This window comes from Acomys russatus, chromosome 21 (genome assembly GCF_903995435.1).
Source record: "Acomys russatus chromosome 21, mAcoRus1.1, whole genome shotgun sequence".
Classification (NCBI taxonomy): Eukaryota; Metazoa; Chordata; class Mammalia; order Rodentia; family Muridae; genus Acomys; species Acomys russatus.
Window position 1 is genome coordinate 22,079,550 of NC_067157.1, and position 15,075 is coordinate 22,094,624.

A 15,075-nucleotide genomic window follows, 5' to 3' on the forward strand; every position below is an offset into this window, starting at 1 on the left:
AGATAGGTTTTATGCATCAATTTGCAGGGTACTGAAGACAGCATTTTTTTTCTCAGATGGGAAAGAGAGGGTAAGGTTATAATATGAGAAAAACAAGGGACAACCGTTGGGAAATAAAACTGAATTGAGGAAAGAAAATGGACCTTGTTTTGCATGTGGAATAGTTGGTTTCTGCGAGGTTTCTTCTCTGTCTGTTCTAGCGATGAGGTGGAACACACGGGCACAGATGCTGGTGGGTGGATCTCAGCTGGCTGCCCTATTTCCTCAGTGAGAGTGGAATCAAGGCCAATGCTGAAAGTGATGCTGAGGGAGGAGGTAGCAGAATGTTGCAGAATTTACTGCTCTAAGGATGTTTTTTAACCGCAACACCCTCATGATGTGATGGAAGATTCTGATGTGATGAAACATCTGATTTTTTTCAGTTAGATAAATGACACAATAAGATTTTTTAGAACTGTATTTTCTAGAGAAATACTTCTGACTGAAGAATACACACACACACACACACACACACACACACACACACACACTCACACACTCACTCACACACTCACTCAGGATTCACCATTGGCCAATGTTTGGCTGATATTTGTTTTTAATCTTCCATAATTTGTTAAAAACAATAGCTTATTAGGAATTTTCCTCCCTATGAGTCACTTGATGATACAGATATATTTTCCTATATATTTGCTTCTGTGGATTCTAAAAGTGCAGAGAACAAATATGAATGTGTTAGCCCATTCATTTGAACCCAAAGTGTGAAATTAAGTTACTTATAAAATACACTTTTAAAATAAGTTTTACAGAAATTTGTGTAAGATGCTAATGATGCTTTTGAGGGGTAGATCTATATTTTTGCGATGATAGAGATGAAAATGAAGAAAAGGAAAGCTGTACTTTAAAAGTCTCGCATTCTCAGACTGGAAATGGAAGGCACATAAGTGATAATAAAAAACATGATCAGGAAGAAGAATTTGTGAATCACATTCTTTTATTTTCTAAATTTTAAAAATTTGATTTTTGACAATTTCACACATGTGTGTATGCACATAAGACCATAGTAATATATTTGTACATATAATAGTGTATTTTGTTTATTGTCACTAATCTTCTCTTGTCTTTTTCCACCCCCTTGCCTCAGGCCTCACATCTCTCTTGCCTGAGTTTAACCTTGGCCTTCTATGAGACCATGGGTTTGGAATGATCTATTGCAGCCTTGTGGTCTCACAAGTGGGCATATATTGGCAGAAGATGATTTCTCCCCTAGAACCCACCACTGTCCAATAGTTCATCAGGGAGGGGGAGGGTTATGTGAGCATCCACCCAGCCCATGATTGACTGTTGGAAGGACCAGTCTTGTGCAGAGCCGTTGCAATGCAACTGCAGCTACTGTGAGATCACAGTTGCATTGACTGCGCTATGTCCAGAAGAAATAATTTCTCTGGCTATTTCTTCCTTCTCTTCTGTAATGTTTCCTGACACTTAGACGGAATAGTATAAAATGTCATTTTTAGGGATCAGCTGAGCACTCAATCATCACTTATTCTCAACACCTCTAGCAGCAATGTGTCTCTGTATTCACTACCACTCATTGCAAAGAGAAATTTACCTGATTAAGACTGGTAGTAGCATTTGTATAATGACAAAACATAAACATTTACCTATGGGCATAAACACAAATCTTTCTCATGCACTTTGGCACCATGCCATGTCAATAAATGCTAAAACAACAACAACAACAACAACAACAACAAAACACTAGAAAGTTCACACTTAGGGCTGAAAACACCTTCAGTCCTATTTTGTTTTGCTTCATTTTCTTTTTTTTTTATTTCCTTGAGATTTTTTTTTGCAATATGAAATGTATTTTAATCAGTCCAACCTCACAGACTCTTTCTGTCAACTCTACTCTATGTTTATAACCACTTTTTCTTTCCATCGTTATACGCTTTATTTTTTTTAAGCCTTATGTGTCTTCTTGAAGCTGCCTGGATGAACATGCATTTGGGGCTATCTACAGGAGCAGGAATAACCTCGCATGGACCACATTTCTAAGTGCAATAGACTCTCAGGGAAGGACAGGACTTCATGAGTTGTGCCTTTTCATGCTGGGAATTCAGTTGGCTTGTCCTTATGAAGACATTGTGCATGCCGTCAAGGCCACTATGAATCCATATGTTCTGGAAATGCTGATTTGCTGCAGACATCCACTACCTGTGGCTCTATCAGTCTTTTCTGGTTCCTTGCTGTGATGATGTCCAAGCTCTGGGAAGGAGGATATGTGATATAAATGTCCTAGTTAGAAGTAAATAAATACCCAATAGTCTCTTATCTTCGGCATGATGATAAGTCGTGTGTGTCTGTGTCATTTACCATCAACTGGGTTTCTCTGATGAGAATTTAAAGATGCAATAATATGTGGATATAAAGATAATCTGAAAGCTTCATCTCAACTGGTTAGCTTTCACCATACTAGAAGATTCTAGGCATGCTATTACAGAGGAAAGTAACCAATAGTCTTTGCTAGCTGTAAACTATGTGAGCTAAAACAACTATCAATTGGCCGTACATGATGTGGCCCACTATTACAATAATGATACAGGTGTAGGAGTAAAAAACAACTTTCTGATTGAACTTTAATCCTGCTTCATAAGAACAAATTCATACCTGCTATAACACTTGGGCCAGAAGTCTGTGGCTGGCTAGACTGTGGGTCCTAGTAAAGAACCTAATACTGTTATTCTATGTGGACATAGTAATAAACTTTCCCATAAGTTCTTAATTTTTTTTTTTTTTTTTTTTTGCTTTTTCAAGACAGGATCTCTCTGTGTAGCCTTGGCTGTCCTAAACTTGCTTTTATGGACCAGACTAGCCTCAAACTCACAGAGATCTACCTCCTCTGCATCCTGAGTGCTGGGATTAAAGGCGAGCACCACCTTGCCCAGCTAAGTTCTTAATTTTTATACCCACAGATTGATACATGTTTCAGCCACGGATTTTTAACAGTTTTTTTTTTTTACATTTTTACACATAAATGCAATACACTACAAACAACAAGAACTATGAAACAGTCAGGAATTATATAAATGTTACATTCATAGTGTTTTGGCTATTTGTATTTGGCAACCTTGGAGAAAACATCTTTCCTATCTTGGTGGATCTAAAATTCTGAATGTAAATCAGTATCTAGCATATCTCATCTCTATCAACTTAAAACATCTATCTAGACCTAAACATAAATTACCCCCTAAAAAACTACGCTTAATTGTAAAACTAAACTATCTGATCTTCAACCCCATCAGAAACTTGAAAAGCAATAAAATTAATTACCTGAGTAAACTGGAGGTGCAGGTTAGCAGCTTCCAAAATGAAAAACAAAACAAAACAACTCTCCCCCGTCCCCTGACAGATTCACTTTGCTGCCTGATCAGTCACCCAAAACTCTCTATAATGTTGGAGCATCATTTTCAGTCTTTTGGCCCAGTATATCTGACAGATATATGTGTAAGGCAGGAACAATTGAAGACTGGCTAACCTGTCTAGGAAGAGATTGGTCTTCACCTCTGCCTGTGTTCAAGCTTGACCGCTTTTAGGCAGAATTCTTTCTGTGGCAGAAATGAGGACATTTGCCTGGTGGCTGGTTTGCCATATTTGAAGCCATCTCCACAAGGAGGTTCATTGATGCTCATCATCTTCTTTGAGGTAGGCTGGGTGTTGCCAGGTATTAACCTGTCTTATCATCAAAGAATCTTTAATAATAGAAACATCTTTAAATATCAGATTCTGTAGGTTTTTGAGGCTCTTGAAGACCTTATCTAACTATTTTACTTTATCTATCTATAGAGTCATATCTATCGGTTAAACCTGGGATGCATATTCTTGTGATAAAAATAGACTAGTAATTGACATGACCGTGATTTGATCAACTAACAATTAGCTTGTGATACTTAACTATCCTAAACTGCCTGCAATAGCACTTTCAAAGTATTGGAAGTAAACCTTGTATTATAATTGAGTTGTATGGGTACACCACCTCATGTTAGAGTAGAAATATATATGTATATATATTATATAATGTGTGACTGCTAATCTTAAATTTGAATTCTAAATCAATGTCTCAAAATTAAACTTAAAATATACAGAAATCTATATGAGTGAATTAAAAATAACACTATTTGTGAGAAATAATTAAGGCCTTAAGTTGAGGAGCAGATTCAATAATCTTCCTTTTTGTCCTATCGTCCTTGTATATTTCTATATTCCCCACTCTTTCTTTTCAACCGCTATCTCCATACCTATGAAAGAAAGATAAAGGAAAAGAGAGACATTCCTGAATCCATCCTTGTTTTCTCTCTGAGTAAGGCCAATAATAACTTACAACCAATTCCCAATGAAAATAATCATCTGTTGCTAAAAAGAGCAACCAAAAGCCTACCTAACCCTTCTTAGGGGAAATGGGTCGACATTTTCTTAAGGTTTCTTTCAGATGATCTGCAGTGAATGATACATTTGTAGGGGCCCAACTGAAATTGGGGAAAATGGTTAAACAAGCCAGGAATAGTATTTGTGGTCCAGTTTCTAAATGCTGAGAAATTCCAGGCTTAATAGAAGTCCTATGTGAGACAGTCTGAAATGCTAAGACAATTGGAATCTGAAGTTTTCTCAAAGATGTCCTGGAAGCTTTTCTGTTCTGATGAGGAATAGCAACGGAAGCACTTGGTTCTGAAACATGAAGGATGCAGGATGTCATTGACCAACATGCTGAGAGTAATGAATCTTGTCAAGTCTGATCCAGGGTCAGCATCTGGTTCTTTTCTTCTGAAAACATGTAATTTCTCACAAGCATTATACAGTCCTAAAATTATAAGTGTATGAGGTGTGCGGGATGCACAAAACAATTAAGGCTAGTTCTCTGCTCTTTGTATGAGCAGAAGAAAAACATCTGCAAATCTTCATTCATGCCATATGAAAATGGTATCTAATAATAAGCCTCCAGGATTTTGTGACCAACGAAAGGCATTGTCTGTGCATATCTCAGCCAGTCTCAGATCTATTCCCTGTATTGGGCTTTAGCAATATAAGTTACCTGATTGTTGTGAACTTTGAATTCTTTTCATCCCGATTGTGGACCCCTCCCTCATCATCTCCCAATCCCACCTTCCCTTCCTCCCTCATACCCTCTCCCTCCCTCACCGAGTCCTCAGAAAGAGGAGCCCTCCTCATCCCGTAACCAGCCATGGATGTAAGGAGACATTGATTCCTTCTGTGGATCATGTTCAAAACTGACCTGAGAGCAAATGGATAACATAACAGTTGTGCAGTTATTGTGCCAGTCTGCGTATTGTGCTTGGCAGGATGGTACTGCAGTTACTAAGGTAGTAGCTAGGTAAGACTGCTGATGTCTTTTCTCCCCCAACAGTATTCACAACATCTTCAGAAGCCATGAAAGCCAGCCAGTGGGTAGGAAGCTTCCAGCTCTGTTCCAATCTGCTTTTTCTATAGCTTGAAACCACAACTGTGTTGTGTTTCCTTTCGAGACCTTATTAATAATGATGCTTATTGGCTATTAAGTACTGAAAGTTGCTTTTTATTCACTGGTATAATCTTATTTCAGAGAGAGTTGGTTATGTCAACATGTTAATGGATGGTGTTTTAATATTCATAATGTTAAAAATGTTTAAAAATAGAAAAATTTAAATGATTCTCAGTTTTAAAAATGAAGAAAATGGAAGCAATTGATGGAGATAATAATAATGGAGATTGTGGCTTGAATTCATTTTCATCTTATAAAAATATTCATGTAAACAAAAATACCAATAAATTAAGTACTGGTATACTTATAATGTGTTTCCCCTTTCAATTCATTGTTCTATTTTTCATTTGGACCATGACAATGTAAACCTCAAGGATAGAGGGTATTGGCAGTAATACAGATTACATATCCTCTGGGACATTGGCCTCACCCAGGATTTTTATGTGAGGAAGGTAATTTAATTTTCTTTAGAGCATCCACTTCAAACTATAAAGCAACAGTAGAGCAGTTACAGTAGTCTTCTTCTTATTGACAATAAAGAGAAACAGACATGGAGGCAGCTTTAGGCTTTGATAACCTGGACAGCTCTGGAACCAGTGAGAAAAGGCTCTTTGACCAGCATCCATTATGCACATCATCAGGCTTGGACACCCAACAACATGGTGATGTGGAACTTAGCTCATCATATTCATGGTCCTGACCAAGAAGCAGAAAATCAAATTTGTGTTTCCTTTAGAGACCTTATTAATAGTGACACTTATTGGCTATTAAGTACTGAAAGTTGTTTTTTTTTCCCCCCCACTGGAATAATCCGGCTAAAGCCCAGTAACTATCTGATCATCCAGAAATTAAACATTCTTGATTCTCAGAATTTTTATAGGAAATGCTAGATGATGGGCCAGTCTTGCCTGCTTTATGGAGCAGAGGAGAGACTTAAGCATTCTGAGAGACATACAAACCTCTTAACGTTTGTTTTTCTAGCCTCACCCCTGCCTCACAGCTTTTAGATGGTATTTAGTTTTCTCTCTGTGTCTCCCTCCCATCTTTCACCCTGCGTTTATAGATATTTTTGCATGGTAACAACCTGAACAGTCTCCACCAGCTGATCCATCCTGAGATCCTGCCTTCTGAGTTTGGGGGAATGTTGCCACCGTATGACATGGGGACATGGGCCAGGACCCTGCTAGACCATGAGTACGACGATGACAGCGAGTACGCCGTGGACCCCTACAGCATGCCTGTGCAGGAAGTGGAAAAGGAGCTCTCTCCCAAGTCCATGAAGAGGTATGTTCAGATAGACCGGGAAGAGGGTGAAGCTGTTGGGAGAAGGCACGCTGAGACTTCCCTTTCCTACGTGTTTTCAGTTTTCTGTCGTATTTCCTTCCTGATAGAATTTTAAAGACTTGTAGTGACAAGGGCAGTTGTCTTAGAACATAAGAGTCCAATTAATTACTCATAAAAATGTTATATGTGTCACAAAGACACATACAACACACACACATGCTGTAGTTATTTAGCAGTAGGCATAGTGATGATTATTATCAGGCCTCTAATTATTATTATGGCAGTACTTTCTAACCCTTTAGCAATCAGTCAAGACACAGACACCTGTTATATTGTGAAATAGCCATAGTTAACCTTGGGCAAGGCAGATATTAATCCTCTAAACTGCCTCCCAGGTATTCTATACCCTGCCCCAATCCTAAACTGTTTGCTTCTAGTAACTACCATCCACAATCCCAAATACTTGCTAATGCTCTTCATCTAGGCCAAATATCCATCCATGCCAGCCATGTGCTTCTTTCTTCTCCTAATCTATAATCCTGGCGTCCTTTCTCCTGCTCTTGTCCTCCAGTCCCTCCTCATCTTCTGGTCTCTTTCCCCAAAGCCTGAGAACCTTAGTCATGCCTACCCTACTTGCCTTGCCCAGGTGTGTTGGCTTTTTATTGGCCAAATAGGAATAAGTTTTTAGGCAAGGCTACATAGCATTCTTGGGGAACAGAGATAGCAAGTGGTAATTAGCATCAAAATACATCAGACCAAACACACACACACACACACACACACACACACACACACACACACACACACACACCACACTTTCAGACACTACATTCAAACTTGTCTTACCTGCTCAATATCTCTGGCCTGTCTTTGTCTAAAGGTAACCATTTATTTATCTGTATCTTTACAGCTTTAATCATCAAAAAGTTCATTGTCGAGTGAGTTAGAGTCCATCTTCCTGTTTGTCTCATAAAGCTTTATGCCTGTTTCTTTCAGTTAGTGTGTGTGGGAGTTGCACATGTATGCTTGCATAATCAGCTCTGCCTTTGCTTCTGTGGCACACAATACAGCTTTGATTCTCAGGCTTCTTTGGCCCCAGCAGAGTGCAACTTCATGATGCCAACAGATAAGTCTTCTCATCACCCACAAAAGTATGTGATTCCCCCAGCTACCTCAAGGAAGATGCAAACATTTCACCTGTCACGATAAACCTCATCTTGCATCTTTTTCTCCGGAAGCTTGATGGGTCTTTGGTTATGGCTTTGATTCAGGTAGTCAGTCATACATGGTGCGAAAGAGTCTTTCCCTTCCTTCCTCCTGCTCTCTTCCTCTCCCCTTTTCTGTCTCTCTTTGTCTGTTTATATCTGCATTTGTCTTTCTATCTCTGTCTCTCTGTCTCATGTGTAGATGCCCACACACATGTTTTTCCGTGATGATGACGATGATGATGATGATGCTTTTTGCTCACTATAGGCAACTGCACGCCTTCTGGTTGTAAAAGGAAAGAACTGGAAGCTTCCCCTGCTATCATTTCCTCTCTTGTTAACAAGTTTTTCTTTAAGCCAGCTTTAGGCTTCTCATTTCCCTTCAGTTGACATCCATATACAATAATTATCAGTAAACCTGAGGATTCGTTAATGCCCTGAAGTATTTGTTGAGAGGTTGCTAAAGATTCTGTTTACTCCTGAGTTGCATTCAAAATCATGATGTGTGTAACTGAGTGTGTACGTGTGTGTGTTTACATTGTGTTTCTCCAACTCTAAAAGAGTTTCCAAAACAAAAATCCCTAAAAGGAATTGGCTATGGATAACTGTCACCTGACAAAAGGAATCTACTAACAACTATTAAACTAACATTTATCATGAAAAGTCTCTTTTACATTAATATATTTTGTTAAACTTGTCTCTTTTACATTAATATATTTTGTTAAAATATTGTATTCTCAGTGCTTCCACCGCACCCCCCCCCCGTGTGTGTGTGTGTGTGTGTGTGTGTGTGTGTGTGTGTGTGTGTGTGTATACGTGTGTTGAACAAGGCTATCTGGAACTTTTAAGATTGTGGAAAGAAAGTCTGCCAACTCTTTTATGACAGTGTGACACTGTGATGCTTCCCTCTCGGGAAGTGAACTATATAACGCTTAGGAGACAGGTGTCTGTAATGGCCCTAGTTCCCTCTCTTAACACTAAACAAAAGCCTTTCCCTCTGCAGTTCCTCCTGTGACAGTTTCATTCATACAGTCCAGTCACAGTCCTCAGGCTAGCTTACTCCTGTAACTAACTCACACTTCCCTAGAAATTTCTAACTGCCCTTTGTTTTTCTTCTCATGACAGGGTTTTTCTGTATAGCCCTGGGTGTCCTGGAACTCACTCTGTAGATCAGGTTGATCTCGAACTCACAGAGATCCACCTGCCTCTGGGTCCCCAGTGCTTGTTTTAAAGGTGTGCTCCACCACAGTATAGCTAACTGCCTTTTAAATTTTCATCTTTACCTTGTTTCCCTTTCCTCATTTGTAATCCACATGGAAATGCAAAGATTCCCTTAAAAATGTGAGTTAAGTCATTATACAACTCCAATTTAAAATTTAAATGACTGAGGGTTATATCATGAATAACCACTCATTAGACTTAACAAAACACTGTATAATCTGGCCCTGCCTGCATTTCTCTACTGGGTAATCACACCTTCTCCTTCCTCTCCTACTTCCAGATGCAGTAGCCTCTTCTCTGCTCTTCAGTGTCTCCAGCTTGTCCCTCTGTAAAGCCATTACTGGCCACTGTTGGCTGGAGTTCTCTTTCCATGCATCTTCAAGTGGCTGGGACCTGTCAAATGTCTTCCAAAAGGGTCCTAGTGTCCTATTCGACCTCTCAGTCCTAATTATTTGTATACGCTACTCATTCTGGTCAATCACTGTCCTCTTAAAATTTTTTTTCATAGCACTTAGCAATGCTATGAAATGGCAGGGACTGTTTGATATTTATAAGTATAAATTTCATAGAGACCATTTGTTCTAGTCTCTGGATCCTTAGTTCCCAGAGAAAAGCTGCGATCAAAATGGCCTACTGTATCCCATTCAAGAGAAAGAGTGAGTGATTTTTTTTTGTCTCTCAACATCTGTCTAAACTCATTACTTATAACTAATAGGTGACAAATATCTGAACGTGGAATGACTAGTGGTGTCTAGGTTTCCTGGGTCGACCTTGTGAGCATTATTCTTGTTATCAATAGCTGCTGTGCAAAAAGTCAAAGCACGCTGCTAACACTGGTCACCTTAAACTGATCAGTTTATTGATCAATCAGCCCATAACCTTCTAATTTTATGTTCTGCATTTAGCCTTGTTACAGAACATAATTTTGATGAAGTAACATCACCTTTTTAGATAAGCTGTGCAGCCCGAATTTGAAGTCAGTTTGGCTGCTCCTTCTTTACTTCAATTAATTGGGACATTTTGTTCCTTGCCGAGCAGGCTCTTAGCGCATCCACTGGCCCAGCTGTGTTTTTGATTTTGATGTGAACTGGATAGAATTTTAAAGGTACTTGTTGTTTGGTGTATGCTTATAGCATGGGAAGGTTTTATAATTCTTAGAGAGTTTTGTCTCGCTATATGAGTTCGTCAGAGATAGAACTTGGTTCCCTGAAAAGATGCCAAGTTTAGTAGACTCTGCCTAGCTTTACTGCCAGAGAGGTCTTTTACTTTATACCTTTCAGTCCTAGGTGGTAGGACTAACAGTATATTTTTGTTGAGTTGTACATAACCTCTCAGGGACCACATTCGTAAAAAAAATCGACTCTCCCTCCCCTAGAAGTCATCAATTGACAGTGGTATCTCAGTGAGGGACTGGGACTTCATAAATTGCCCCACCCCCACCTCACCCAGGCTGCCCTTCCATACAGGGACTCTGGCTGGCCTATTATTCAGGTCTTGTGCTCGTAGTCATAGCCACCGTGAATTCATAGGACCTGAAAATGTGATTTTGCTGGAGATATCCATCTTCTTGAATGGTACGAACAATCATTACTACATGCTAATTTGTATTCTACTGAAGTGGTTAAATCCATACTCTTCCTTCTTGGAGTTAACTAACCAGAAAGTAATTGTCTCATATTACCTGATTAATAATGAGGACAAAATATAAGGTTAGTGAATTCCAGTTCTAATCATGTTCTGTAAGCTGCTTTCATAACCCTTCCTACTGGTTGTGTGTGTGTGTGTGTATGTGTGTGTGTGTGTGTGTGTGTGTGTGTGTGTGTGTGTTTGTGTTTGAGTGTGTGTGTGTTTGTTTATGTATGTGTGTGTGGTTTCTGTAATGGTATTACCTCTTCTCCTCACCATATCAATGTAAAGTAGGGGATATCCCCCCAACTTTACATATGAAATAACATAATCTAGAAATTTTAATAGTCTTCCCATGATTAAAAAGCAAGTAAATCAGATAGAAAATCAAATGGGATTAAATAGTTTCTCTGAAATGTAGGTCTAAAATATTTTGGTGCATGCTGTTATAGTTGCATAGCTACTAAACAAATAAATGGTGGATTACTAAATTTAACTTATTATATTTTTTCATGTGCATATGCTTGAGTATGTTCATATGTGTACGGACATGTGTACTTGTGTGGGTATATGTGTATTTGGGTGTAAGTATATGAATATGGAGGGCAGAAGTCAATATCAGGTGCCTTTCTCAACTGCTCCTACCTTATTGTTTGAATCCGAAGCTCACAAATTTTGCTACACCAGCTGGCCAATGAGCTTCAGGAATCCTCCCATCTCTGCATCCCTAGCTGGCTTTAAACCCATGGCAAATGCTCAGCTGTAATCAGGTGTTAAGGATCCAAAGTCAAGTTCTCGTCCTTGTATGATAGGCATTTTATCAAGAGAGTTATTTCTCGTCCCATTTGAATATGGAATAAGTTATTCGGCATAAAGACAGTAGGAGTTGTATAGAACTTGTGCCTATAAGTGGTAAATTAATGGTAGATAGTTTCCCTTATCATGGCTGGAATAAATCAGTTAGTAGTACTGATGATCTTACAAACACCAACCTCTTCTTCCACATAAGGGAGTAAGACCAAAAGCCTAGGCTAAGAAACAACATAGTTGGGGCAACTCTATGCCAATGACAACCTTTTTAAAAGTTGTGTTTATTCACTTTAGATCCTGATGGATCATGGTTCTTTCCTTTCTCTCCTAAGGGTCCCACCCTCTTCCCACTCTTCCCCCTCTTCCTCATATCCCACCCTAGCACCTCAATTCACATCAGGACTGAGCCCATCCTCTTCCACTAGGACGAGTCCAGGCAGCCTCACCATGGGGAAGTAATGGAAAATCAGGCAACAGTGTCCAGAGACAGCACCTGCATGCCTAAATCATCTTTTTCAGTGTTTTTTCTCCCTCTGGTGAAAATTTTGTGCACATGGAAGCAACTTCACCCTTCAATAGTTCTGATAACTGTAAAACCCAGGAAATAATGTAGCAATTTAATTTCAATTTGGAAAAGAAAATTACCTATTCTTCTATATTATTAAAATATCAGATTCTATTCAAATCTAAAAGAATGTATGTGTGTGTCTGTTGTGTTTTTAACAGAATATCATGGTGAGCACAAATAGTTTAACAGTGGGCTTTGTGGAGCTCAAACAGCTTTGGCATTTGCTTATTGAAGATGAGGAAGACAGAGCTCAAAGTCTGAATATTAGATGTATTTAGTGATATTTTCTTTGTAAGGTATTAATTTCTGTTTGCTTGTTACTCTTCACATTGAGTGCTTAATGTCATTATTTTTGTTTGGAAATTCATCCGTTAGAAATTCAGACACTAAAATCTTCCTGTGCATCTTACTCTGTGGCTTTCCCCTTTTACTGCTCCCCTTTGCTCTCTGTCTTCTTTTTCTCTTTGCTCTCCTTTTTATTCATTGCCTCTTTCTCCTGAAAACACACAGGGAAACATAGAAAAGTTTAACCAGTATGTTTTCTAAGATCTAGCACCTACTTAATATTCTGATATTTAAGAAACTAACAAACTCTCTCCCCACTTAAAAAAAAACCCTCATTTTCATTTTCTATTTTGAAACAATTCTTTATTTAATAAATGCTTCATTTTATTGGTGTATCTTGTGCTTCTTAAAAATATAATTAGTTCCATTACATTCTTTTTTTATTAGCATGTGCAATTGTAATTTAGCTGAGAGTCTTCCTTTCCGGGAGTTAATGAAGTCTGCTAAGAGGCACATTGCTACAGCAAAAGGCTAGAATGCAGCAGTGTGGAAGGCTTCATTACCAGGGAGGGCTTTAAAAGGGCAGCTGCTTCTTAATGCCACAGCCATTAAAATGGCATCTTCCTGCCACAATATTAGCATGTGCTATTGTTTTCTCTCCTTCTCATTCTCATGCTGTTTTCTAGTGATGAACAGGAATATAATTCCACTTCACTAAGAAAAGCATATATATATATATATATATATATATATATATATATATATATATATATATATATATATATATATATATGCATTTTTCAAATTATGTGTTATCTTAATTTTAGAGTCTTCCTGACCAAACAAGCATTTTTGCTTGAAAAGTCTTAATCATTTCTTGAAGTGTTAAAGCATATGGTTTATTTGAATATTCTAGTGGGAAAAATTACAAATTACATTCAAATTCTGATATTTTTGTTGACATAGTAATCAAAATTAAGAGCTAATAAAGAAATAAGTTATAAATATTTTGGATTTGTCTTATAGCTTATTTTAAAGCGGGCATGAGGCCTCCTACCGCTGTCAAAATCATCATCAAAATCATCTTCTCGTTAATTTATTTTTTCCATCTGGAAACATCTGTTCTATACCAGGAAATTTCAGGATAGGAAAATTGTCAGGAGAATATTATGCCTACTATTCTCTATTTAGATCTCCTTGCTGTTCACAAACCAGGAGGCCTGAGGGGATTGTTTGCTCACCCTGACACCAAGGGTGTGATATCCACAGTTCATAAAGCCCTTGATGTGGGGGAAGAGAATTCAGATGGGAGAAGCAGTGGTGAAGAAAAGAATGAAGACAATGTTAATTGGATAATTCTTGGCGCTAACTTGCTGATCTTGCCTTTATTCTTTCCAGATCTCAATCAGTAGTGGACCCTACAGCACTGAAACGCATGGATAAGAGCGAGGAAGAAAACATGCAGCCTTTACTTTCTCTGGACTGAGAACTTTTGCGCCCCTACCCCATGGATTAGAAGTGGGAGGTACTGGCTTTCAGCAACAGGGACAGCACTGGGCATTTATTTGCTGGAAAACCTTATTCATGTTAATGTAGCATAATGCATAAGGCATCTGGCTTTCACATTTGCCTAAACCATGGGTGCCCTGGGCTAGATTTGAAAAAAAAAAAAAAGTCAATAATTTATTCTGTAAGTGCCAAGTTCTTTGTAAATACAATGTAGTCTTCACATCAAGTTTGTAAATTTTGGTAGTAATTTAATTTGGGAAAGACTGACTCACAAGTTTGAGCCAGTGATATGGACTATAATAAGAAACATAAAGACGCATACACTATAAAATTTAATTAAATGTATCCCTGTTTCCTATGAAGCCATATTTCTGCTATCATAGTGAATTGTTTCATTGTTATTCTCTGAAGCACTGTCAATATTCAAACACACTTTGGGCACAGCAAGCTCACTTATTTCCAGGAAATTGTTGTGATTGATGTTTCCTTGTTTAGTGTTTTCCATTTCAGAGCAACTATTCAAGGAGCGTCACTGGCTGCATCAGAAGACAGAGAGTGGAAGATGAGCGGGTGTACAAAGTCTTGACCTCTTCTGCTGCTGACTCACAGAGTCTTTCAGGAAAACGTGTTTCCAAACTCAAGTTGTTGAATTCTGAAAAAGAGTGTTTTTTTTTTTTTTTTTTAATCTAAACTCCTGCCTTCACAATCTTTCGTTTACTTAAGATTCCATTGTAGCCCTTGTCCGTTGTACTTTAGAATATTTTCATGCAAAATTCTTTGACCGAGAAAATGAAAATTAGTTTCTGAATCATTTTGACAGCCAATTTTGAACATAAAATTTATCACTTACAAATGGGCTAATTTCATATCATTGAGCACTTGCTGAAAAATATATTCACACACTACATATATATATATATTTGTATTGCGTTCTAATAAATTATTGATATGACAGGCTTTGAGATAGCATGGAAAATGATTTTCAGTGAAATAAATAAAAATGAAACCTTTTGACAGACTTCAGGATACCTATT

The 15,075-nt window shown here is 38.1% G+C and overlaps 1 protein-coding gene across 1 annotated transcript in view; it reads left to right on the forward strand.

Moving 5' to 3' along the window:
- Clvs2 (clavesin 2) overlaps nt 1–14,608 on the forward strand; it is a 79,715-nt gene extending 65,107 nt beyond the window's left edge. The window contains exons 4-5 of the mRNA XM_051164403.1: nt 6,597–6,817; nt 13,931–14,608. Coding sequence (XP_051020360.1) covers nt 6,597–6,817; nt 13,931–14,018 — 309 coding nt within the window. The 3' untranslated portion in view covers nt 14,019–14,608. The remainder of the gene's footprint in view (nt 1–6,596; nt 6,818–13,930) is intronic.
- Nucleotides 14,609–15,075: the final 467 nt, after the last annotated feature.